Source organism: Lepidothrix coronata, unplaced genomic scaffold (genome assembly GCF_001604755.1).
Source record: "Lepidothrix coronata isolate B3197 unplaced genomic scaffold, Lepidothrix_coronata-1.0 Scaffold196, whole genome shotgun sequence".
Classification (NCBI taxonomy): Eukaryota; Metazoa; Chordata; class Aves; order Passeriformes; family Pipridae; genus Lepidothrix; species Lepidothrix coronata.
The window spans coordinates 227,494-249,358 of NW_016690376.1; the positions used below are offsets into that span (position 1 = coordinate 227,494).

Genomic DNA, 21,865 nt, shown 5'->3' on the forward strand with positions numbered 1-21,865 from the left:
GAACAGGTCTCCCTACATGAAGCTCACAGAGCATAAACTATACTTTATAGTGCACTTTACAATGCAGTTCTTCTCCTTTTACCCAGCAGTCAGACACAAACATCATGAGGAATCATGCACAACATGTTTCATCTTTTGATGGAAGGAAGAAGACAGTCTGTTTCCACTGGTGGGGGATAGAAACTAGAGTATTGTGATGAGAAAAAACAAGCTCTCTGGCATATTCAAGCTCTATTTCTTTTTTAATTTAAAGTCTATTGAAAACCAAGTTCTGTTGTTTTATTCAAATATTGTATTAGGAAATGAACATACACAAGCAAACCGCTGTACTAGAACGTGTCACAAGCTTTTTATACAGATTCACAGTGATAAATAGATACAAAGACATTCCCTTTGATCTATACCAGATACTTATGAGGAATACAAAGTGCAGCTTTTTGATATTATACAGTCTCAGCCAGAGGTGTTTCACCAGAAGTCTGGCACATAAACAACTTCCTTTAAAACAGAAGTTTCCAAAGCATGACTAAATTGCTTGATCCAGATCATTGGGATGGCGTTGTTGGCACAGGCTCCTTTTAATGTCCATTTCCCCCTTCCGAGAGGATGCGTGATGGCTCCGTGTACTTTGCTGTCATCAGGTAAAAGAGGGCAGGGGCAGGAACCAGGGCAAGCAATGGCAGGTCCTGCTCAAGCTTATCCAGTTTGGAAATGGAGATGATTCCATAGGCATGAAGCAACCAGTGGCTGAAGAGGACAACAAGCCTTTTCTTCCTCACCAGAAGATCCTTGAAAGACTTGTAAAATAAACACAGTACCCTGTTAGCATTCAGCCTGTTCCCCAGATCCTGACATTTAAGAGATGTTATAGGCAGAACACAGGGACTGTATGAAGGCTCCTGTGTTTGAGCCCTTCCAGCAGCAGTGCACCAGGAGAGGGAAGTCTCACAGGAGCTTCCTCCAGCCAAGAGGAGAAGGCATAAAGGAAGAGGCTTAAATGCAAAATACACTGCTGAGAAAAGGCAAGAGACAAAGTGGTCTCTGCTCACTCAGGTCTTTTATAATCTGAGTTTTAACACAGGAAACATGTTTACCCACCTCCACTTCAGAAGCAGACATGTAAACAGCCAGAGTAACCAAAGACAACACCAGTATGATGTATGGGAAGGCATAATCTAAAGGCAAACATGGAAGACATTAGCAGGAAAAAAGCATGATTTACAGTTCAGAGAAAGTTTTTCCACATATAACCACATGTATGAAGTCAACTGAGCTACTTCAGCCCATCTTTCATCAGCACTTCACACATGCACAGCAGTAGGGGTCAGCCAAGCACAATTCCACAACAGCTCTCACTGAGCTTTTCAAACTTCTACTGTTTCTTGGTGGAGTTATTGTACACTTAAACCACGAACTGAAAAGAGCAGATAATAAGAAAAGTAGTCAGGCTGAGAGAGGATTTTGTGGCACCTCTCCACATGTGACAAGGATGCTGGAAGCTAAACCAAAAACACCCTATCTTCACAAACCTATACTGTAATCCATCTCCAAAATCAAACTCTGCCTTAGCAGAAAGTGGAATTAACTCCCTCTGAAGTAATTTCCTCTCATAACCCACTCTATTCCTTTTTTTGGGAAAGGGACAGTCTCTAGCAGCATTGGCTGAGGCAAAGCAGTGGGTCAGGAGCCTAGTGAGGTCAGGGCTACTAATGAGCAACCTTTCCAGGTCAGAGTCCTCACAATAATCTTAAACAATGTCCTTATTCCGAAAGCAAAAAGTGTCCCTTCCCTCCCTCCCATAAATCACTTCTTAGTGTGCATTTACAGGTATGTTTATGAGTGTTATTAAGAGAGAACTCACAGAGCAGGCCTCCTCCCACAGCCTGCAGCACGGTGAGGATGGGGAAGAAGTACAGTGCTGCATAAATGCTTTTGAATCGATCAGACTTTCCCAAGCCACAGGCAATTTTCTTAACCAGGAGAGGCCGAAGGAGCATCATTAACACAAGACAGAAGGCGTAATATATAAACACAATGGTGTACCTGGGGAGAAAAAAAATAGAAATTCCTTCAAATGTGCAGTTTTCTCATGGAGACTCAAGTCACAACCAGGGAATTTGGGGTTAGTCAGTGAAGTCTAAAGAATTTATAACCAAAGGACGTAAACGCAGAATGATGGGCTCACTTTTCCAAGGGGGAAATGGTCAAGATGTAGCAAAGGAAAAGAAAAAGAAATAAAAAGCACCTTTGAGCTTTATATCTAAATAGTGAGAGGACAAGAGAACAGAGTTCCAAGCTGTGTCAGGGGAGGTTCAGGTTGGACATCAGGAGGAATTTCTTCATAGAAAGGGTGATTAAACATTGGAAGGGGCTGCCCAAGGAGGTGGTGGAGTCTCAGTCCCTGGAGGTGTTTAAGGAAAGACTGGACATGGCATTCAGTGCCCTGGTCTAGTTGACAGGGTGGTGTTGGGGCACAGGTTGGACTCAATGATCTCAGAGGTCTTTTCCAGCCCAGTTGATTCTGTGATTCTGTTTGACAGCCTGGACTGTGCCACATTCTCTGGTTACTCAGGAAGTCATTAAGTGATGGGAAATGTTCCTCATATAAAACAGCTCAGTGCATCAAAGACTTCAGGGTATTGATACTCATTGATCTGAGCTGCATCTGAACACTTTTTGCAGTGTTGAGAAGAGGCACAGACACAAACACAGCTGTCTTCACACTCACAGGGGGTAGACAGCCTCGTGGGTGCAGTGCACTGTGGTGATGTAGTCGGGGCTGGGGTTGTAGAGCATCGTGTACCAGTCCGAGAGCTTCTTCACCCTGCAGGAGCGGATGTGCAGGGACCCCACGGGGTCACTGACCAGCAGGGTGACCACTGCTGCAATGCTGCACTCCAGCAGGGCTGTGATGTGCTGCAGCAACGCGCTGGAGCTGAGGAGCAACACAGAGAGTTACTGGTTTTCTAACTCTACAGGAAATCTAAACACCGACTGAAAAGCAGAGGCCTGTGCAGTACAGAACCTCCTGCAGAGTTAATATTCGCTGTGACCAAGGTTGGGGCAGCTCTGCCTCGATAAATTCAGTATTTGAAGCTGAGTGTGAAAACTCATTTACAATCTCAGATGGTTTGGTGTGTAAAATGGGCAAAGAAAGCAGCAGTGAGGATAACACACCACATGTCTCAGAAGGGGTAATGCTGTTACACATGATATAAGAAACATTTTCAAAGATGCAAGTCCTTTTTAAAGACTGTCCCTGGAGGTGTTTCAGGAAAGACTGGATGTGGCACTTAGTGCCATGGTCTAGTTGACAAGGTGGTGTTGGGTCATGGGTTGGACCTTATGATCTCAGAGGTCTTTTCCAACCTAAATGATTCCATGATTCTCTATATATTCATATATTAAACTCTCCCAGTCCCCTATGTTTTCAGTGTTTATAGAATCACAGAATGGTTTGGGTTGGAAGGGACCTTAAAGATCATCTTGTTCCAACCCCCTGCCATGGGCAGGGACAGTTTAGTACACTCCAGTCACTACTTCTTAGAAGTTCTAGTCTAGCACCCAGTGTCTCCAAGTTCTAGACTAGCATCCAATGGCCACATGGCAGCTGTGGGTTTAAACCCCTTTTTAACAGAAATTCCTTGAAGTACCATGCCCAGAATACATATTCCTAAAGAGAGAACTCAAATACATTCTCTGGCACTGACCAGGGCCTCTGTGGGTGAGAAGTCTGACCCAGGATTGAGGGGATGACACAACCCACTACTCCTGCCTGCTGGGAAACCCAATCCAGCCCAAACTGGCAGATGGAGTGGGCATCATTAAACAGATACAGACCATGCCCCGAGGGCACTGACTGGCAAAAAGGATCTGCAGGACCCTTACATTAGCAAATAAATCCCCCTCCAGCTGCTGAAAGCTTTTGTGCTACCATATCAGCTCGACCAACAGCCAGCCTGGAGAGGGCTTGGAGCAACCTTGTCGAGTGGAAGGTGTCCCTGCCCATGATTGGAGGTGTGGAAATAGATGGCCCTTAAGGTCTCTCCCAGCCCAAACCATTCTGGAACTCTAAGAACTGCTGGACAGTTAAATTCATCATCTCTGACTGATCACTCGTGGATACAAGATTTCCATTTTTAAACAACATATTTACAGAAGGGGCACACAAACCTCTTCTTTCCAGAATACCACTCAATAAAGAACCAGTGTAAGACCAGGGGCAGCATGGCCATGAAGCCGAGGTAGAGCCAGTCATAGCGGTCTGGAGATCCTGTACATTCCCTGCAGATCTTGTTGTCATCAGTCCTCTGACCTCTGGGACACACCTGCAGAGAGCAGAGATGGGATTTACAACTGCAGGAACAACAGCACATCATTGCAGTTCCTGGACAAACAGCGTGAGGCAGTACTGGGGCAAGAAACTAATCAAATTTTTAAAGAGATGAAACAAAAACATCAGTAATGTCTCAGCTTACACTGGTCTTGCTCTGTCTGGCTCCTGCTTCTTAATATAAACAAGGGTGAAGCATGATTCAACTTTCCCACCAGGCTGCTCACAACCACTGTCCCCCAGTTTCTTACTCCCCTCCCTGGATGTTGCTCTCCCTCAAAAATAAAATCCAATTAAATCCGAGTGATTTCAGCACAGCTCTCAACCTCATCCCGTCCTGTTCCAGCTTTTCCAGCCCCTCCGCTCAACTCGGGTTTGGGATCGAGCTTCCAGCACCTCCTTCCAGGGGACGTTCACGGAGCAGCTCCTGTTTAGCTCAGGGACCTCTCCCCGCTCTCGGCGACCCCGGCGCCCCGATCTCGAGGGGATCGATCCCATCTCACGGCAGGACCCGCCCCAGCCCGAGCTCGGGGCCACCCCGTGCCCAGGCCGAGCCCCGCACTTACCCCGCAGTCCCCGTAGGTCTCCACGGAGCCGTTCACCGACAGGACGGTCCTGCCGCAGTACAGCCCGAGGCAGGCAGGCTGGATGTCCACGGCTGCGGAGAGATCGCGGCAGACAGGGGCTGTTATCGAGAGGGGCACCGAGCCCACTCCAACCTCATCCCCATCGTTACCCCCACTCTCTTTCCCATCCTCATCCCCATCCCCATCCCCATTCCCAATCCCGGCCCGTCCTACCGGCGCGGAACATCGCTGTTACTCGGCAACCGCCCCTGCACGGCACTTCCGCCTCGGCGCTTCCGCTTCCGCCACGGGACGGGCCCTGCGTGAGAATGTGGGCGGGGCACCCTCAAGGGGCGGGGCCAGACACGGGGGCGTGGTATAGAGAGGGGGCGTGGCTTTGGGTTTGGCAGCCGCCGCTGTCGTGGGCGTGGCTCCGGGCGGGGGTGGGCGCGGCCTCAAACGGGGCGCGGGCGTGACCTTTGAGGTGTAGGCGTGGCCTCGGTGCGGGCGTGGCCTCGGTGCGGGCGTGGCCTCGGTGCGGGCGTGGCCTCGGTGCGGGCGTGTCCCCGCGGTGCGATGGCGGCGAGGGGCGGCGGTGACAGTGTCGGTGTCGGAGCGGGGCGGGCGCTGCCGCCGCACTCGCCCTCGGGCCCGGTGCTGCAGACGGTGGAGATGCACACGGGCGGCGAGCCGCTGCGCATCATCCCGCGGCTGGAGGCGGCGGAGCGGGCGGCGGCGGCGGGCGGGCTGTCGCTGCTGTCGCTGCGGCGGGAGGTGGCGGCCGCGCAGGACCACGTGCGGCGGGCGCTGGTGCACGAGCCGCGCGGGCACGCCGGCATGTACGGGGCCGTGGTGGTGCGCGCCGGGGCGGCCGCGGAGGGCGCGCACCTGGCGGCGCTGTTCCTGCACGGCGCCGGCTACAGCGCCATGTGCGGACACGCCGTGATGGCCCTCGGGCGGTTCGCGCTCGACTACGGGCTGGTGCCGGAGCCCGCCCGCCCGGAGACCGCCGTCCGCCTGCGCTGCCCCTGCGGGCCCGTCACCGCCTTCGTGCCCTGGGACGGCCGGCGCAGCGGCAACCCCGTGCGCTTCCACAGCGTGCCCGCCTTCGCCGCCGCTACCGGTGGGAGCCTGGCCCGTTGCAGTGGGCTTTGGGGGGGCGGGGGCTGGTGGCCTGGCTGAGGGGCATGTGGCAGATCCCTCCCTGATTCTGATGCTCTTCAGAGGTTGTCGGGGTGGCATAAGGCATCACATGTATGGGAGCACCTACACGTCCCAACCACTGCCTTTGCGTGCAGCGAGGTTCCTTCACTCCGTATGCAAGCAAGCCCATGGCTCAGCACGGTTTGCCCTGCTCACCTCCCTCCCTTTCTCTGCTCAGACTTGGCCATTGACGTCCCTGGCCATGGGAAGGTGGTGGTTGACATCGGCTACGGCGGCACTTTCTATGCCTTCCTCAGCGCCGAGCAGCTGGGCCTTGATGTGCGCTCCTCAAAGACCAGAGACCTTGTCAGTGCAGCGAGTGCAGTGACAGAAGCGGTGAAGAAACAGGTATGGGGGAGCACCATGGCACCCCAGCACATTCCCTTCGAGGTGACTGCACCAGACTGAGACACTCAGGAGGGGGGGGAGTCCCATCCTTCCAGCCCCAGGGTGAATCTAAGAGTCCTTACAAGGACATAAGAAGGAGCTCCTGCTGCATCCATCTCTGTTACCGCAGAAGCAGAGGTGGAAATGCAGCAGTGTGGCCTTGTCCCCTTCCTCTGGTCTCTCATGGAAGCTGTACTGCACATGCTGCTGCTGTGTGTGACCCTCTCTGTGCTGTTCCCAGTTCAAACTTCATCACCCTGAAAGTGAAGACCTGGCTTTCCTCTACGGCACCATCCTGACAGATGGGAAAGATGCCTTTAGCGAGGAGCCCACCACCAACATCTGTGTGTTTGCAGATGAGCAGGTACAGAAACAGGCTCTCCTCAGGCACATGAGGCACCACCTTTGTCCCCTCTTACGTCCACTGCAGAGAAGAGGGACAGTTCTGCTGCTCGGTTTGGGCAGTGATTACTTTTTGCTACTGTCATGTCTCTGAAGAGCCAAGTGTCATTTCACACGTCCTGTTTTAATTCATAATGGCAGAAATACTTCTATGCATCTTAGGTGGTGACCTTTTAGAAAGGTTTATACCTACAAACCCTTTGATAGGAATGTCCCAGGGACAGGGTGGCCTTAGCCCCTCTGAGTCCTTTTGTTGTGATGCTGGTAAGCTTTCAAGTGCTCCCTAAATAGCCTCAATATTTATTAGATCATCCATCCCTATAAGTGTGCCAAAGCTAATCACAATCCAGAAGTACCCCAAACCTCCCGCTCTGATGTATCCGGGTTCTGCACAAAACCCTGGGCTAGAGGGATTTCCCCCAAGCACAGTATAAAGGTGCCAGAGAGATCTGAGGGGAGCCATATTGTTTTCTATTAAACTCCAGAAGAGTAGAGCTGGTTCATCATCTCCTCTGCACGTAGGTTGACCGAAGTCCGACAGGTTCGGGTGTGACAGCTCGCATTGCCCTGCAGTACCATAAGGGACTCATCCAGCTGAATCAGACCAGAACCTTCCGGAGCAGCACCACAGGCTCCTTGTTCACTGGGAAGGCAGTGAAGGCAAGTGGCTTGTGCTGGTCTTTCCCCCTGTCTCAAGGACTGCTGGAAAATTGCTGTTGCCTTGGCTCAGTGGGGAAGCAGAAAAGCCTTTCTGTTGCCTGGGGAAGAGCATGTGGAAAGGGGGAGGTGCCTGGGGGTCTTGCCCTCCCATAAACCTCATGCTTCAAGGATTTTAATTAGAAAAGCAAGTAACAGTAAGTCCTTGTTGTGTTGCGTGGCTGCTGCACACTTTGGGATGCACTTGGGCAGAGCACAGTGCTCCAAGAGGGGTGTCTGCATAAGTGCCAGGTAGCACTGGCATTTTCTGGGGTTGGGAGTGTGGAAACCTGCTGTCGCCTCTGTCCTGATCCTGATCCCTCTGCAGGAAGCCAAGTTTGGTGACTACAACGCTGTCGTTGTGGAAGTCTCAGGAGAAGCCTTTTACACTGGCACAGCCACCTTCACTGTCGAGGAGGAGGACCCACTCAAATACGGCTTCTTGTTCAAGTGACCCCAGCCGTGGGTGATGGCAAAGTCTCACTGGTGGTGCTGTGCTTCTCCTGCCCATAAATTTCTGTTCTTGCTGCGATATGCCAGAGCAACGGGAACAGCTTTGGGTGGTGTGACAGCATCTGCCGTGTTTCAAGATAACAAGCTGTGTTGCCCTGTTGTGATGAGCATATTGGGTGCGCTGTGATTAGCATAAACGGGCTGCTCTGAGAAGCCATAATATTTTTCTTCTTTTTTTTTTTCTTTTTTCCCCAGTAATTACTCACAGAAAACAGAGCTGATCTTGGAGAGCTGTCTTCAAAGTTACGTGCCTTCTCTATATCTGAAAATTATGAATTTCAAAGCCAGATTCGTATTAAATGCCAGCTGAAAACACTTCCTTTCTCCTCTTATTTTCCCTCCCAGAGCACATTTCCAGGATTCTGCTGTGTGTGTCATGGCTGTTGGTTTGAATCCTTGTTGTCTCCTGCTCAGCCAGCCATGCTGCTCTGTCTCATGCCCTGTCTTCCCTTCTTAGGCCTGTCCAGATACCTCCTTCCTCCATTACACCTGCTTCACTCCACCAGATCCCTCTTGCATCCCAGAGCTGGGGATGAATTTCCCACTGTCCCCACTGAGTGAGCGTGCCATGCTGCTTCCCTAAACCTTCCTCTCTGGCTTATCTCAGACCACTGGCTGCAAATACCCCATGGTTAACTTTCAACAGGAGCAGCTGTATTCGAAGGTCTGAGCTATTATGACCTTAGGTAATTATTTACTGATGATTTTGTCTCAGTCCAGGGGCAGCTTGTGCAGTGGAGTGCAATCAGTGTTTGCTTTGCCAGAGTCCTTCCAGAGAGGATTGCCAATGGAAAAACCAAACCAAACATTTGCAGTGGCAGGAGCAGAGCTTCAGACCACTCGTGGCCTGTCATTTCCACTGTGTCTCTGGACAAAGTGGTGCTTGTTTACTGAAGACACTTGTGGGAGTGTCTGGATGCACTTGTTAAAATGAGACATGAAAATGAGAATGATCATCTCCCAGGAGCTCTTGCAGCAGAAGGGAGAAAGTCATACTGGTGAGCTTGGAAAACACTGGCATCAAAACGCCTGGGAGGAATTTCTTCTGCCAAGTTGAAAATTATAACTTCGGAATGGGAATGAACAAAAATTCCCTCATTCAGAGAATGCTTGTGCTGCCAAGAGAGTTTTTATAGGACAGTGTTTGGAGCTCTTGCTCACAGCTTTCCTGTAACCCCTCAGTAAATCCTGTACAGCTTCTGGTCCTGAGGAGCAACAAGTGACATGGACAGCCTCCAGGCTTGCAGGAGCAAACTCCTCCATGTGTTTTCAGCTTCTGGGCTTCTCCCTTGTGATCAGCCCCCCAGCCTTCCTCACAGGAAAGAGCTGGGACAGCAAGTCACGAAGCCCAGCACAGGACGTTTTGAAGCTCTTCAGCCATTAATTGGGGTGCAGCCTTCATTAGCTATTCACTACCCCCATCCCTAGGAAACTTTTCAGGTAGAGGCAGGCAGCTCCAGCATGGCTGAAAGAGGGGGCACAGGGTCCTGTGCCCATGTGGGGGTCCCTGACTGGATTCCTCAACCCTACAGCTGGTGACGTCTCAACCCCCAGCCTGGAGAGTGGGAAGGGGAGCCCTCATCACTCTCTACAACTACCTGAAAGGAGGTTGTAGCCAGGTGGGGGTTGGTCTCTTTTCCCAGGCAACTATCAGCAACACAAGAGGGCATGGTCTTAAGCTGTGCCAGGGGAGGTTTAGGTTAGATATTAGAAAGAATTTCTTTACAGAGAGGGTAATCAGACATTGGAATGGGCTGCCCAGGGAGGTAGTGGATTCTCCGTCCCTGGAGGTTTTTAAGATGAGATTGGATGTGGCACTTAGTGCCATGGTCTAGCAACTGCAGTGGTAGTGGATCAAGGGTTGGATTTGATCTCGGAGGTCCCTTCCAACCTAGCTGATTCTATGATTCTATGAAGGGGGGTGGTCCCGGCCTCTGCCAGTGTCTGGGGGTAGCTGGTCCTTCATGATGGAGAGGGGACAGGAGGGGAGAGGGATGTGAGGGAAGATGGATGTGAGGGGAGAGGGATGTGAGCGGAGGGGGGGGTGACAGGATCTGGGAGTAGAAAAGGGTCTATGGGGACCCATCCCCGACTCTGGGATGGGAATGACGCCAGTGTGGGGTGAGGTGGTCCTGGCCTCTGCCAAAGTGTCTGGAGGTAGCTGGTCCTTCGTGATGGGCTGCGGGGCTGTACGGGGAGAGCAGCCAGGAGGGGAGAGGAGCTGACAGCGTCTGTGGGGGTCCCATCCCGGACTCTGGGATGGCGATGACGCTGGTTTGGGGTGAGGGGGGATCCCCGTCCGCAGCCCAGCCGTGATGCCCGGCATCCCTCGGCCCCCGTGCCCGGCTGTGGGGGCCCGGCCGGGCCGGGCGGGTTCCCCGGGCAACGGCGGCCGAGCGACGTCAGCGGCCGGCGGGGCCGGGAGCGGCGGGCGGGCGGCAGCGCCTCTGCAGCCGCGGCGGGGCCGGGGCATGAGGTGCGCATGGAGCCGGGAAACCTCTCCCGGGGCAGCGGCGGCGGCAACGAGAGCGGCGGGGCTGCGGCGGCGGCGGGGCTGGCCGGGTGGTCGGCGGCGGCGCTGGCCTCGCAGGCGGCCGCGCTGCTGCTCATCTTCGCCCTGTCGGCGCTGGGCAACGGGGCGGTGCTGCTGGTGATCGCCCGGCACCGGCAGCTCCGCACGGTCACCAACGCCTTCGTGCTGTCGCTGTCTCTGTCGGAGCTGCTGGGCGCCCTGCTCTGCCTGCCCCTGGCCTTCCTCAGCCTGCTCAGCCGCCCGCCCGGCGCTTGGCTCTTCGGGCAGCGCCTGTGCCTGGCCAGCGCCGCCCTGCACGCCGGGCTGGGCATCGCCGCCACGCTCACCATGGCCCTGCTCTCCTTCGACCGCTACTGTGCCATCGTGCGCCAGCCCCGGCACAAGATGGGCCGCCGCCGCGCTGCCCAGCTGCTGGCGGCCGTCTGGCTGTGCGCCCTGGCGCTGGCCGGGCCCTGGTACGGGCTGGCGGGCGAGGGGCATCGCGAAGCCCGTCCCGGCGCCTACCGCTGCGTCTACGTGCTGCCCTGGGGCTCCTCGCGGCTGGGGCCGCCCTACGGCGCGGCCCTCATCGTGCTCTGCTACCTCCTGCCCTTTGCCGTCATGTGCTTCTGCCACTTCAACATCTGCCGGGCGGTGCGCCTGGCCGAGAGCCGCGTGCGGCCCCTCACCACCTACGGGCACCTGCTGCGCGCCTACGGGGAGATGCGCACGGCCACCACCGTCCTCATCATGATCGTCTCCATCATCTGCTGCTGGGGACCCTACTGCATCCTGGGGCTCGCCGCCGCCGCCGGCCACCTGCCCTTCTCTCCCACCATGGACGCCGTGGCCAGCGGGATGGCCTGGGCCAACGGTGCCATCAACCCCCTCATCTACGCCGCCCGCAACCCCAACATCTCCGTGCTGCTGCGGCGCAGCCGGGAGGGGGGCTACAGGACTCGCAACAACATGGTCGCCTACCTGTCGGTCCCGGGCCACCAGCCGGAGCCCCGCAGCCGGGCTGACCGTGTCCGGGAACGCTACATCAATCGGCACAGCGGCCCCCCCGGCAGCGCCCTGTCCTCCTCTAGCCCGGCGAGCGGGGGAGAGGTGGCCATGTGGGCCTGCAAGACTCCTGCTGTGCTCTTCTGTCGGGATGGGCAGCCGGACACCATTTCTGAAGCCACCTTGAAGACCAAAGCAGGCACCATCGACACCAGCCTCTGAAAGGACAGAGGTCCGGGATGGAGGCATTAGGTCCCGGGGCTGTCTCCTTGAGGAAAGGCGGGGAGAGTCCCAGTGCTTGGAGCCCTTTGCAGCCAGACTACCAGGAAACTGGAGAGATGGGACTGCGCACGAGCCATAGTGTGGTTTCTTCTCCATTGTGTGAGCTCTGGTTTGGTGGCCCAGACTGCGAGCAGCGAGAGCTCCACAGGGAAAGGAAGCCTTTTCCTTTCAGCAGGCCTCATGCACTGGTGACAGCCTCCGAGCCCAGCCAACACAAGAGTTTGACTGCAAGAACAAAACAGTGTTTGCTCCAGTCCTGCAGAAAGTGCCACAGTGAAGCTCAGAGGCCAACACACCACTGCAGCCCAAACTGACTGACTGACTGTGTGAGCTGTTTGTTAAGTGCCAAAAAAGCTGTTGAAAGCTGAGCACTGGCAGCTGGAAGGCACTCTGAAAATATCACACTGTGAAAAATGCATCATGGCAGGATAATGTTGCTTTAACCCATTATATGTGGAAGTGCCAATAGTTATAAAGTCATGTAAGACTGTAAGACAGGCTAAAAAAGGGATCTATTAAGGTTATTTTTTTTAAAATTTAAACTCTGAAGCGTAAAAAACCAGTAATTTTGAAAGGGAAGATGTATGATACTGGGAGGGAGGGAAAGGAAGATGAAACCTCAGTTGTCAGAATTTCAGTGGCCTTTTCTGGTTTTTTTGCAGGTATTTTTTTTAAATACTGTGAATATGAGAAACATGAGTTCCTCAGACAGACTGAGGAAAAATGTGTGACCACAGACTGTGGTGTCACTGAGTTTGTGCTCAAAGGTGTGTGTTTTCTTTTTGAACTCACCTGAAGTGTCTCTTGTCTCTAAGCGTTTAACTGTGTTTAGAGAAGCTGTGTGGGAGAGGTATCTGAAAGGAGAGGTAAAGCAATACCATGTGCTCCCTGTGTGCTCTTCAGCATGTGAAAAATCTGTATATGCAGAGAACAGGTATTATTGTATTGATGGCAGCAATCCATTGGAGTATAATATATAAAAACCACCTCTGTTTGGTGTTGAAAAGGAAGGAAAATAACACAATAGAAGTGTATGGCATGAATTTGTATTAATTTATCAGTGTAATCTTTTTGTTCGAAGGCCTAAAGCCTTAAACTAGTATTTTGAATCAGAAACTAAGATTGGGCCTTCCTTTGTTTTTGCCACAGTTAAGTGTGAGAGGTGGGCAGTGTTTTTCCGTGTACAGGCTTTAAAAATACAATGTTTCAGTTTTACCGGATTTTTCAACTGTTTGTGACGCAAGTAAACACACTGTCATTATTTTGTGAGACAAGAAATAAATTGTCTTTTATGCAGGACATGAAAATGTCTCAGCCTGTCATGATTCTCAGGCCAGCCTTGAGAAGGGAACTCCTCTGAAAAATTACCAGATGAATGATAGTAGAGAGACATAGTTGTTTGTGAAATTTTAGTGCAGCTGGTTTCCATGGTCTAAGCATTACTGTAACTTTCTTCTGTGATGCTCCTGAAGTCCACTAGGAAAAGATTTGACCTTTGACTACTCAGCACTGCTACTTTGCCCTGCAGCTACTGGATTTTGCAAGTTGAGCAGTGTTTTCTTGCTGTTTCAGAGAGAAGCTGTGCAGAAGAGCCACGGCTTTTCACAGGAGCTGTTTGACAGCAAGTGAACACTGGTGGCTTGTTGGAAGGGTGGGACAGGAATTTCTGGCATACCTGCCCTTCCTTCCACATGGCTAGTGTAAATGGAAAAAGGTGGTTGTGAATGGCGAGGTTAGATTTAACTCCTACCTAGGTAGTTGCAGGGGGTAACAAGGAGATTGGTGTGGGATAATTTGCCATAGAGACCATGTGGCTAAAAGCCCCTGGAAAGGGGCTTCCCTCAGTGCTTGGCTCTGGCCACCTTTCTTGTCCCTTCTGTCTCCACCACGCCAAATGACTCTTGCTAACTAGCTCAGACACTAAACAACCATTGACTCCCTCTTTTTCATGCTGGTTTAGTTTTCTACTGATTTGATGCCCTGACCAGTGCACCACAGGCCGGGTAAACATCTCTGTGGCCTTTCCTTCTGGCAGGGGCAGGATTGGGGATGTCAGGACTGAGGTCGACCACAAAGTATCAGAGGAGCTGCCCCAGGAGTGGAACTATCACAGCTAAAAGGTGGTAGTGAAGCTGGAAGTAATATTTTAAAACGTTTTTAACAAGCATTTGTCAGTGCCCATATGTTAGTCTTGTATGTGAAGAGTTGAATGAGGACAGCAGGCTGTGAGCTTTGAGCCGTCACAGATTAGCACATTTCTGTGAAACGCTAAATCAGGCTGTATTCTTGACTAGATGCTTTTTGACATGGACCTGCTCCAGTCAGAGAACCAGCTTGTGTTTTAAAGCTGTGCCTGGCCCGTACTTCTCATAATCTTAGAATCATAGGATCATTTTAGTTGAAAAAGACCTCTTAGGCCATTGAGTCCAACTATTACCGCAGTGCTGCCAAGTCCACCACTAACCCAGGTCCCCAAGTGCCACTTCTTTTAAATCCCTCCAGGGATGGCGACTCCACCACTTCCCCCAGCAGCCTGTTCCAGTGCTTGAAATTCTTCTTTCCATGAAGAATTTTTCCATAGTAAACAGTTTAAACCTCTTCTGGTGCAATTTGAGGCATTTTCCTCTTATCCTGTCACTTATTACCTGGGAGAAGAGACCGATGCCCACCTGGCTCCACCCTCCTGTCGGGGAGTTGTAGGGAGTGAGAAGGTCCCCACTGAGCCTCCTTCTTCCCAGGCTGAATCCCATCAGCTCCCTCAACTGCTGTTGAACTAGTGAGGTACACGGGTCTCTACAGCCACATTTTTAAAAGTTTTAAATGTTTTAAAAAACCCAACCAAAGGGTGAGGGGTCTTAAATAAATCACAACCAGCAGAGAGAGACACAAACCACACCAAAGGCTGCAGGTTGCCTGCCAAAATGGTACTTTAAATGCTGCTGTGTCCCAGCTGTGCTGAAGGTTTCTGCCTCTCAGGCAGTGCTACAGAGTGGGCAAGGAGGCCTTTGCCATGCTAGCACACAAACCAGCGTGTCAGTCTGTCCCTGTACCTAAAAATAGCTCCGTGAGAAAGAAACCAGAGGATTAATTCACTGTTTAGCTCTGAAAACTCTGCCCGTGGTCACAGCTGCTTGTTCCCAGGTGAGAAAATATTGCAGGGCGTGGCTCCTGGCCGAGCCACTGTGGGACATCACCTCCACATCTCTCACATGCCCATGTTGGTGTCACCCTGCTTAGAGAGCCCCTTTCTTTGGGCTGAAGAATTCAGAAGACAGCAAGACACTGAGGTTTTAGACACTGTAAAGCTAGCTCTGAGGCTCCAACCCTCCAGCCATGGCTCTTTCCTTTTCTCTCCCTTGAGATGAGCCTGGACAAGGTGCATTGCAATCTCATTTCCACAAGGATATTGGGACACTTTTTTAGTTCAAAATTCATGTGAGTTTGTCAGTGCAGGATGTTTGGCATAAGAGACATAGCAGTTAACATGATTTGAAGACCAGTTCAACCCTGAATAACAGTGACAACATTAGTCAAAGACAAATTAAAAATGAGTCCTTGGGCTCTTAGTCCCTTGTTGACTTTCCAGCATACTGACCATCAGTTTAAGAGTGCCCTATTATTTGACAGTGATACACATGCCACTGATTTAACTAATGCATTATATTTTAGAAGAAAAATATGGTCTTGATGAATGACAAGCATTTTAGAAGGTACTGCTCCAACTGCAGGCAAGTGGTAGTTTTCCTTCTGATTTAATCATTAGATTCATCTAAGTAATTATTTTCCACTCCTTTCCTAGTCTCTGGATGAAGTCTCTGTTCAAAACAAATGCTGTGTGCATAATTTATGAACTGTGAACAATTAGCAGCCCAATTAGCAGTATTTATAAGTGTCAGTCTGATGGGCTGTAATACCTGTCATCAATCAGCAGAACCGGGATAGCTTGGGTGTAAGATCCCCAATTGCTGCTTCCCTTTCAGCACTTGGTGTTGGTTTGTGTATCCAGTAGATGCCAGCAGAGACCTAAGCACAGCTTTTCCACTAATGATTCTAAGAAAAACCTCTTTCTGTTAAATGAGATCAGCCACTCTGCCTTCAGGACTGCTGCATCCCAAATACAAGCATTCAGAGCAAAGGTTGCAGCTGATGCAGTGAAAGCCCTAAGGGCACTCTCCAAAACTGAGTTTGAAGGACAGATTCCACACGTGCAGCTCTTTGCAAGGTTTGTTGTAGAGTCTGAAATAAATAATTTGGAATGCACATCAGAAAAGTTTGATTTTGTGCAACGCTGGCTAATTAACGGCTGTGCTGCACGTGCCCCAGAGCTGCAAAACCTGCAGTTGGAGGCCTGGTGAGATCAGTCCTGATGTTGACAGGGTGCTTAGTTCAGCAGAAGAGCTGCCTCTTCACTCCAGCTGCTTTTGTGTTTTTATATAGTGACTCTGACTGTTAACAATAAATAGTGGGTCCACATTTAGATCCGCTCAGTAGCTGTAACTCTGCAAAGAGTTACAGAGCCACAAGGTAGTAACTAAGCACCAGAAGAATAAAATAGTCCCAAATCCTGCAGGAGGAGTAACCCGCAATGGGATCTAGGCTTAGGTGACCCCATGCTCAGCTGTGCTATGCTGGCTGGATGTGGGAGGACAAGGCTCTATGCATACCATGGCCAGCCCTCTTGCTGTTCCCAATTTGCAGAGGAGCAGTGGTTTCTCACACCATGCTACTGGCAGCACACTGCCTGGGTCTCGAAGCATCTACAATCACCCCAGCTGAACTGCTTAGGGAACAGCTCTGCGTCTCTGGATATTTTTTCCTAGGAAATCACCACTGCAAGAAGCAGGACGAAAAATGACGTGGAGAGGCAGACTGTAAATCCCCCTCAGTGGCGTGAAATGGATGAGTCACTGAGGAAATCAAAGTGAAAGCAGCAGGAACCCCAGGGCCCAACACCAAGGCCTGCGTTAGTCTAGCTGGGGAGTGATGGATGATCTCAGCCAAGAAGACCCCAGGAGGCTGTGACCAGAGCCAGAGGAGATTTGACAAGGGGGCCTCAACAGCAAAAGGAATTCCCACACAGCAGGATGTGTGCTGAGGGTCAGATCCAGCACGGGATTCACTCGCAAAGACCTCCTCCTCTCCAGGCAGCTGTGCCAGAAGGAGGGCAGGTGGTGACACCCTCCAGCACTTCTCTGTCAGGGAATCAAGCCCTGAAGCCTTGCTGGGGCTGTTTGTGCTGGGTGACACAGCACATCGGTGTGCCCACAGGCTTCTGGGGTGATCATGGAAGATGAGCAGGATACAGCCATGATTGACTAGAGGAAGCACATGCACTCTGAGAGGAACCACTTGTTATTTGTGTTATTTCTTGTCTTGCTGGCACTGAGATCCTCCAGGTTCCTCTGCAAAGCCAAGCACTTCCAGAAGCCCACAAAACTGATTGGAGAATATATATATGATACTTGGGATCCTTAATTTTATGCACATATTAGTCCTCCCTTTATAAACTATTTTTAGTCCTATCTCTTGCATAGTCAGATCAGAAGCTAATAAACAAGGGGAACATCTAAAGGGATTCACAAACAGAACAAAGATTTCATTTTTTTTTTAAAGCTTTGCTCAGAACAGAGGATTGCACCTTTCCTTGGTGGGGGGGTTATTTTTGTGTGCACGGAAGAGTTAAAGGTGTTTGCAAACCTCAGTTTGCTCCAGATGTCTGCTTTCCCTTCAGACATGGGGACACCCTCTTCTCCTTGCCACCATGAGGAGAAGCAGAAAGCTGCAGCAGGGGTGACTTTGGGAAGGTCACTTGGGAAGATTATATTCCTCAGTTCCTGGTAGTTCAGGAATGGAAATACTCAGTGCTGATCGGGCTTCCACATCTGGAGGAACATCTCTCTTTCTCCCAGGGGGCAGAGCAAGTCTGACTGAAGGTGGCAGGACTATCTCCACCAACTTCTGTCAGCAGTTCTGATGCACAGGGTGAAACACTTTGCTTACACCTGGGGCTTGACCAGAGGGATTCACTGAGATGTGCACTCTCAGAGCTGCAGGTGAAAATTTTCCCCAGGTTGGGGCTGCACATGGACGCTAGGCTGGCTCCCAGGGGAAGCTGGTGGCCAGCACCAGGCTAGCCCACCCCACCACAGTGCAGGGAAGCTGGGAGGATGCTGGTGCTGCATCTGGTGAGGAACCAAACCCCCTGGATGGGTCCTACAAATTAAAATCCCTCAGGGTCATAGATGTGGACCAAAGCACCAAGATAAATCTCTCTTTAAACTCATCTTGCTCTCCCAGCAATTCCCTGCGACCATGTAAATGTAATTTGCTTACCTGATTTAGCAACACACTCTGAATTAATCTCAGCATCAGGGATAAAAAATGCTCTGAGTAACCAGGTCACTTATTTTTTTCCAGTGAAATCTAATGTGCTGTGCAGCACTTGTGCTTCTCCCTGACCTGTGCCTGTGGCTTCTGTGCTCAGTCTGGTGCATTTTACAGAACATTTGGTAATATACCATCCCTGAGGTCATGTCAAGTTCTGAATACAGCATCTGAATTGTGGATTCTTTCCAGAAAATATAACTCAAATGGTGATCGCCTCCTGCTATTAAATTGGAAAGATTTGCCATAGAAACTAGGTCTTGCCTGAGTGCTTCTTACTGATTTCACAGTAAAAATGGGTTTTAGGCAGAGATTGGGAGCTGGGAGAAGCACAAAACTGGGACTTCTTCACCTTTCCTTGAACCCGGGGGATGCTCTGCACAGAGCTTGGCAAAGTAAAGCTGTGTGAAGGTACACAGGCAAAAATTCAAGTAGGTGGAAAAGCTCCCAGTAGTCCTCAGCACCCAAAGCCCAGGTAAAGTCATGGGCACAGTCCCAGCCCTTCTTAGAGCAGTGTCCTGGAAGGGGTGGGTTAGGCAGCAGGAACAAAGCTATGTCCTCCAGACTTGCTGTGCCCAGGATAGTCCTGGTTTAAGGCAGCTGTACTTGCTGTTGGCCAAATACACAGTGTGTGTGTCCTACCCCTGCACAGCCACGTCTGAACTGAGAGCTCAAATGCCAGAATATGGGCAAGAAAGTAATGGAAAAATGGCAATTCAATGACTTACCTTTAGAGATTTGTCCTGGGAACTGGGAAACTCCATCTTAATTTCAAGTTCATGCAAGGTGACAACAGAGTGCAAAGCTGGGTTTTAGCAAGGGGAGCCTGCACAAAACAGGCTCCCAACACAGACCCTGGCATTGGCACAAGCCCTGGGGGGGGCACTCTAGTGGAGTGGGGCACTCTGATAATTTCAAAAGCCACGGAAGTAAGTTCAAATGACCCATGAAACTGTTTTGAGTTAGTTTGTCTTACACAAACATGCATTTGTGTTGCCTGCACGTGCACACATAGTGCACCAGCCTGAAGGTCAGGCATTGTCAGAAGTCACAGAGAAGCCACATGCTTTGACCTTTGGCTATTTGACTTGAACTACGAGGGACAGAATTAAAATTAGCCCTCTTCAACCATGCTGGGGGAAACTTATAAAGAAAATTTCGCATTTATCTGGAGAACTTTTCAGACCACAGTAGAGATCACAGAGGAATACAAGAAGCAGAATTGATTTTGCACTTGACAGCTCTAAAATGGTGAAATTGGAACGTGCCAGCAGATGGTGGTGCTGCCTTTGCTGAGGCTCTGCTGGGGCCCAGCAGTACAGGATTTCTCCCTGGCTCACCTGCACACTCTCATCAAGCCTGGTTTAAAGGCTAAAAATAATATGAAATGCTCAGGGGTTTCAGTTCGGAGCATTTCTGATTCAAACAGAGAACTCTCCTTTCTACATGCATCTATTGGAGAACCACAAGCAATGCCAGGGAGAAAGATCACAGGAGAGATATCTGGCAGGATTTGCTGCACAAGACAGGATGGAGATGGGGCTCATCACCTCCTTCCTGCATCCATTGCCTTTGTGTCAGCTTGGCCTCTCCTGTCCCCCCACAGAAGCAAAGTTTGAAGGGCATGTTCACCCACAGCACAGGTTGGTACAGAAATAATCAGCTTTTATAGGGTTTGAGAATCATAGAATCATAGAATTGTTTAGAATCACGGAATCATTTAGGTTGGAAAAGATATCTAAGATCATTGAGTCCAACTGTTAGCCCAGCACTGCCAAGCCCAAGTGCCACATTCATGTGTCTTTTAAATACCTCCAGGGTTGATGACTCCACCACTTCCCTGGGCAGCCTGTGCCAGGGCTTGACCGCTCTTACCATGAAGAAATATTTCCTAATATCCTAAAACCTCCTCTGGTGCAACTTGAAGTCACTTCCTCCTGTCCTGTCTCTTGTTCCCTGGAAGCAGAGCCCGGCCCCCACTTAGCTACAACCTCCTTTCAGGGAGTTGCAGAGAGTCAGAAGGTCCCCCCTTGAGCCCCCTTTGCTCCAGGCTGAGCCCCTCCAGCTCCCTCAGATGCTCCTCATCAGACTTGTGCTCCAGAAGGGATATTGAAGTCTGACAGATACATTTGGTCCACTGTCCCCTTTCTCAGGAGTAAATAAGTATTTTTGGACATGAAATCCAGCCAGCTCCTGCTGTCCCAGCACCCTGCAACTCCTTGCCGGTGGCACAAAGTGGCAGTGCTCCCAGTGGGATTGGGAGCCATGCCTGTCCAACTTGCTGAGCTGAGCTTTGCATGCAGTGCTGTGTCTGCATCAGGCCATTGCCTCAATCTCTTGACTCATCTTTTCCAAGCTGGGGTGTGATGCCAAGGATAACAGGTTGAGTGCGGGAGATGACACCTGACACTCCTCACTCCTGCAGGACTCCCAGTCACCCCAGCCTTGGGCAACAGGGAAAGCCACTGGGCTGGAGTGAAGCACAGCTGAGGCTGGCTCAGCAGGTTTGGTGCCACCAACTCGGGTGGCCCCATGGGGCAATTCCTCCAGGAGTGCCATGCCCGGCAGCTCCCCTGGCACCGGCGGGTCTGGGCAGGTTTGGCTCATCCAGCACACAAGGGTGTGCTGGCTCATGGCTGTAACTGGAGGGAACAGCCAGGATTTGGGACACAGAAGCCTTTTTTCAGGTGAACCCCCCCCCAGCCAGGACATCAGCGGACATAGGCTCACACAGCACAGCTGTGCCAGTCTAGCACAGCACCCACCCTGGTCCCCTTTCCTCATGGATGACAAGCATTGTATCTGACATTTATATTCTTAAGCCATAGATGCTTCTAATCCAGCCCTGAGGAAGGGTTTGAAGGCTGTGAAGCTTGCAAGTTACTATGATTTTTTTCTTCCCTCAGATATCTTGGTTGAATAAAAAGCTATGCACTGACATTGCTTACATCTCCCACTGCCACCCCCCACCCTGGGGACCATCCCTTGTCACAGAGTGGTGTGACCCAGGAAACCTGCCGTTAACCAGAATTTCAGGGCCTCATCAGGTTGTGGCTGGCTTGTTCACATCCATTTATGGATGAACCCCGATCAGCCCTATGCTAGGGACACGGGGATTTATAACGGAAAGAGCAGCTGAAACCATTCTCCCCTTTTCCTTGGGCCCTTTTACCACAGCCCAGGGCTGCTTTCCCATGGCATCACCAGCCCACATGACTGCTGGGTGCTGTGATGGAAGCCATGCTCTTCACCGTATCCCTGTGCTCCCCACCAGCCTAAATCTGACCAAAACTGGGTCATAAATACGCTTTGTGGTGGGAAAACACCAGCAATGGGATATAAATAGAAGAAAGCTGCAGTGTCTGCCAGTCCCAGTGCTGGGTGGGATCGCACCAGAGGAATCCCCAAGAAGCCCAGGGATGTGTTAGATGCCCCATCTGTGCTGGCTCAGTGCCAGCTTACTGGTTATTCTGGAAAAGCCCTGATCAAACAGGAAAGCATATGGGTCTGAGCATGGTGCAGATGCTCCCACTGCTACAGACAGAAGGGTCATGGGTGCTGCAAAGATCACGCATGCAAAGA

At 51.2% G+C, this 21,865-nt stretch overlaps 3 protein-coding genes across 3 annotated transcripts; 2 read left to right on the forward strand and 1 right to left on the reverse strand.

Moving 5' to 3' along the window:
* Positions 1-223: 223 nt before the first annotated feature.
* On the reverse strand, positions 224-5,254 carry JKAMP (JNK1/MAPK8-associated membrane protein). The gene is made up of 7 exons (XM_017831775.1): positions 5,134-5,254; positions 4,900-4,991; positions 4,174-4,328; positions 2,729-2,935; positions 1,862-2,043; positions 1,099-1,175; positions 224-797 (listed from the first exon to the last, which is right to left on the reverse strand). Exons 1-7 carry the CDS (start codon positions 5,144-5,146, stop codon positions 579-581), a joined length of 945 nt encoding a protein of 314 aa, XP_017687264.1. The 5' UTR covers positions 5,147-5,254; the 3' UTR covers positions 224-578.
* Positions 5,255-5,475: 221 nt separating this feature from the next.
* Positions 5,476-8,416, forward strand: L3HYPDH (trans-L-3-hydroxyproline dehydratase). The gene is made up of 5 exons (XM_017831732.1): positions 5,476-6,022; positions 6,281-6,450; positions 6,731-6,853; positions 7,414-7,551; positions 7,916-8,416. Exons 1-5 carry the CDS (start codon positions 5,476-5,478, stop codon positions 8,039-8,041), a joined length of 1,104 nt encoding a protein of 367 aa, XP_017687221.1. The 3' UTR covers positions 8,042-8,416.
* A 1,789-nt stretch (positions 8,417-10,205) lies between these two features.
* Positions 10,206-13,312, forward strand: GPR135 (G protein-coupled receptor 135). Its single transcript, XM_017831733.1, has 2 exons — positions 10,206-10,289; positions 10,406-13,312. The coding sequence occupies exons 1-2, from the start codon at positions 10,206-10,208 to the stop codon at positions 11,837-11,839; spliced, it is 1,518 nt and encodes a 505-aa protein (XP_017687222.1). The 3' UTR covers positions 11,840-13,312.
* Positions 13,313-21,865: the final 8,553 nt, after the last annotated feature.

Excerpts from the sequence above, each read along its gene's own strand:
- JKAMP (XM_017831775.1), bottom strand. Across the intron at positions 4,329-4,899 it reads AGACCTACGGGGACTGCGGG|GTGTGTCCCAGAGGTCAGAG; the intron begins GTAAGTGCGGGG and ends TGCTCTCTGCAG. Across the intron at positions 798-1,098 it reads TGTCTGCTTCTGAAGTGGAG|TCTTTCAAGGATCTTCTGGT; the intron begins GTGGGTAAACAT and ends TTATTTTACAAG.
- L3HYPDH (XM_017831732.1), top strand. The coding sequence starts at position 5,476 with ATGGCGGCGAGGGGCGGCGGTGACAGTGTCGGTGTCGGAGCGGGGCGG. Across the intron at positions 6,023-6,280 it reads CGCCTTCGCCGCCGCTACCG|ACTTGGCCATTGACGTCCCT; the intron begins GTGGGAGCCTGG and ends TTCTCTGCTCAG. Across the intron at positions 6,854-7,413 it reads GTGTGTTTGCAGATGAGCAG|GTTGACCGAAGTCCGACAGG; the intron begins GTACAGAAACAG and ends CTCTGCACGTAG.
- GPR135 (XM_017831733.1), top strand. The coding sequence starts at position 10,206 with ATGACGCCAGTGTGGGGTGAGGTGGTCCTGGCCTCTGCCAAAGTGTCT. Across the intron at positions 10,290-10,405 it reads TCGTGATGGGCTGCGGGGCT|CCCAGCCGTGATGCCCGGCA; the intron begins GTACGGGGAGAG and ends CCCCGTCCGCAG.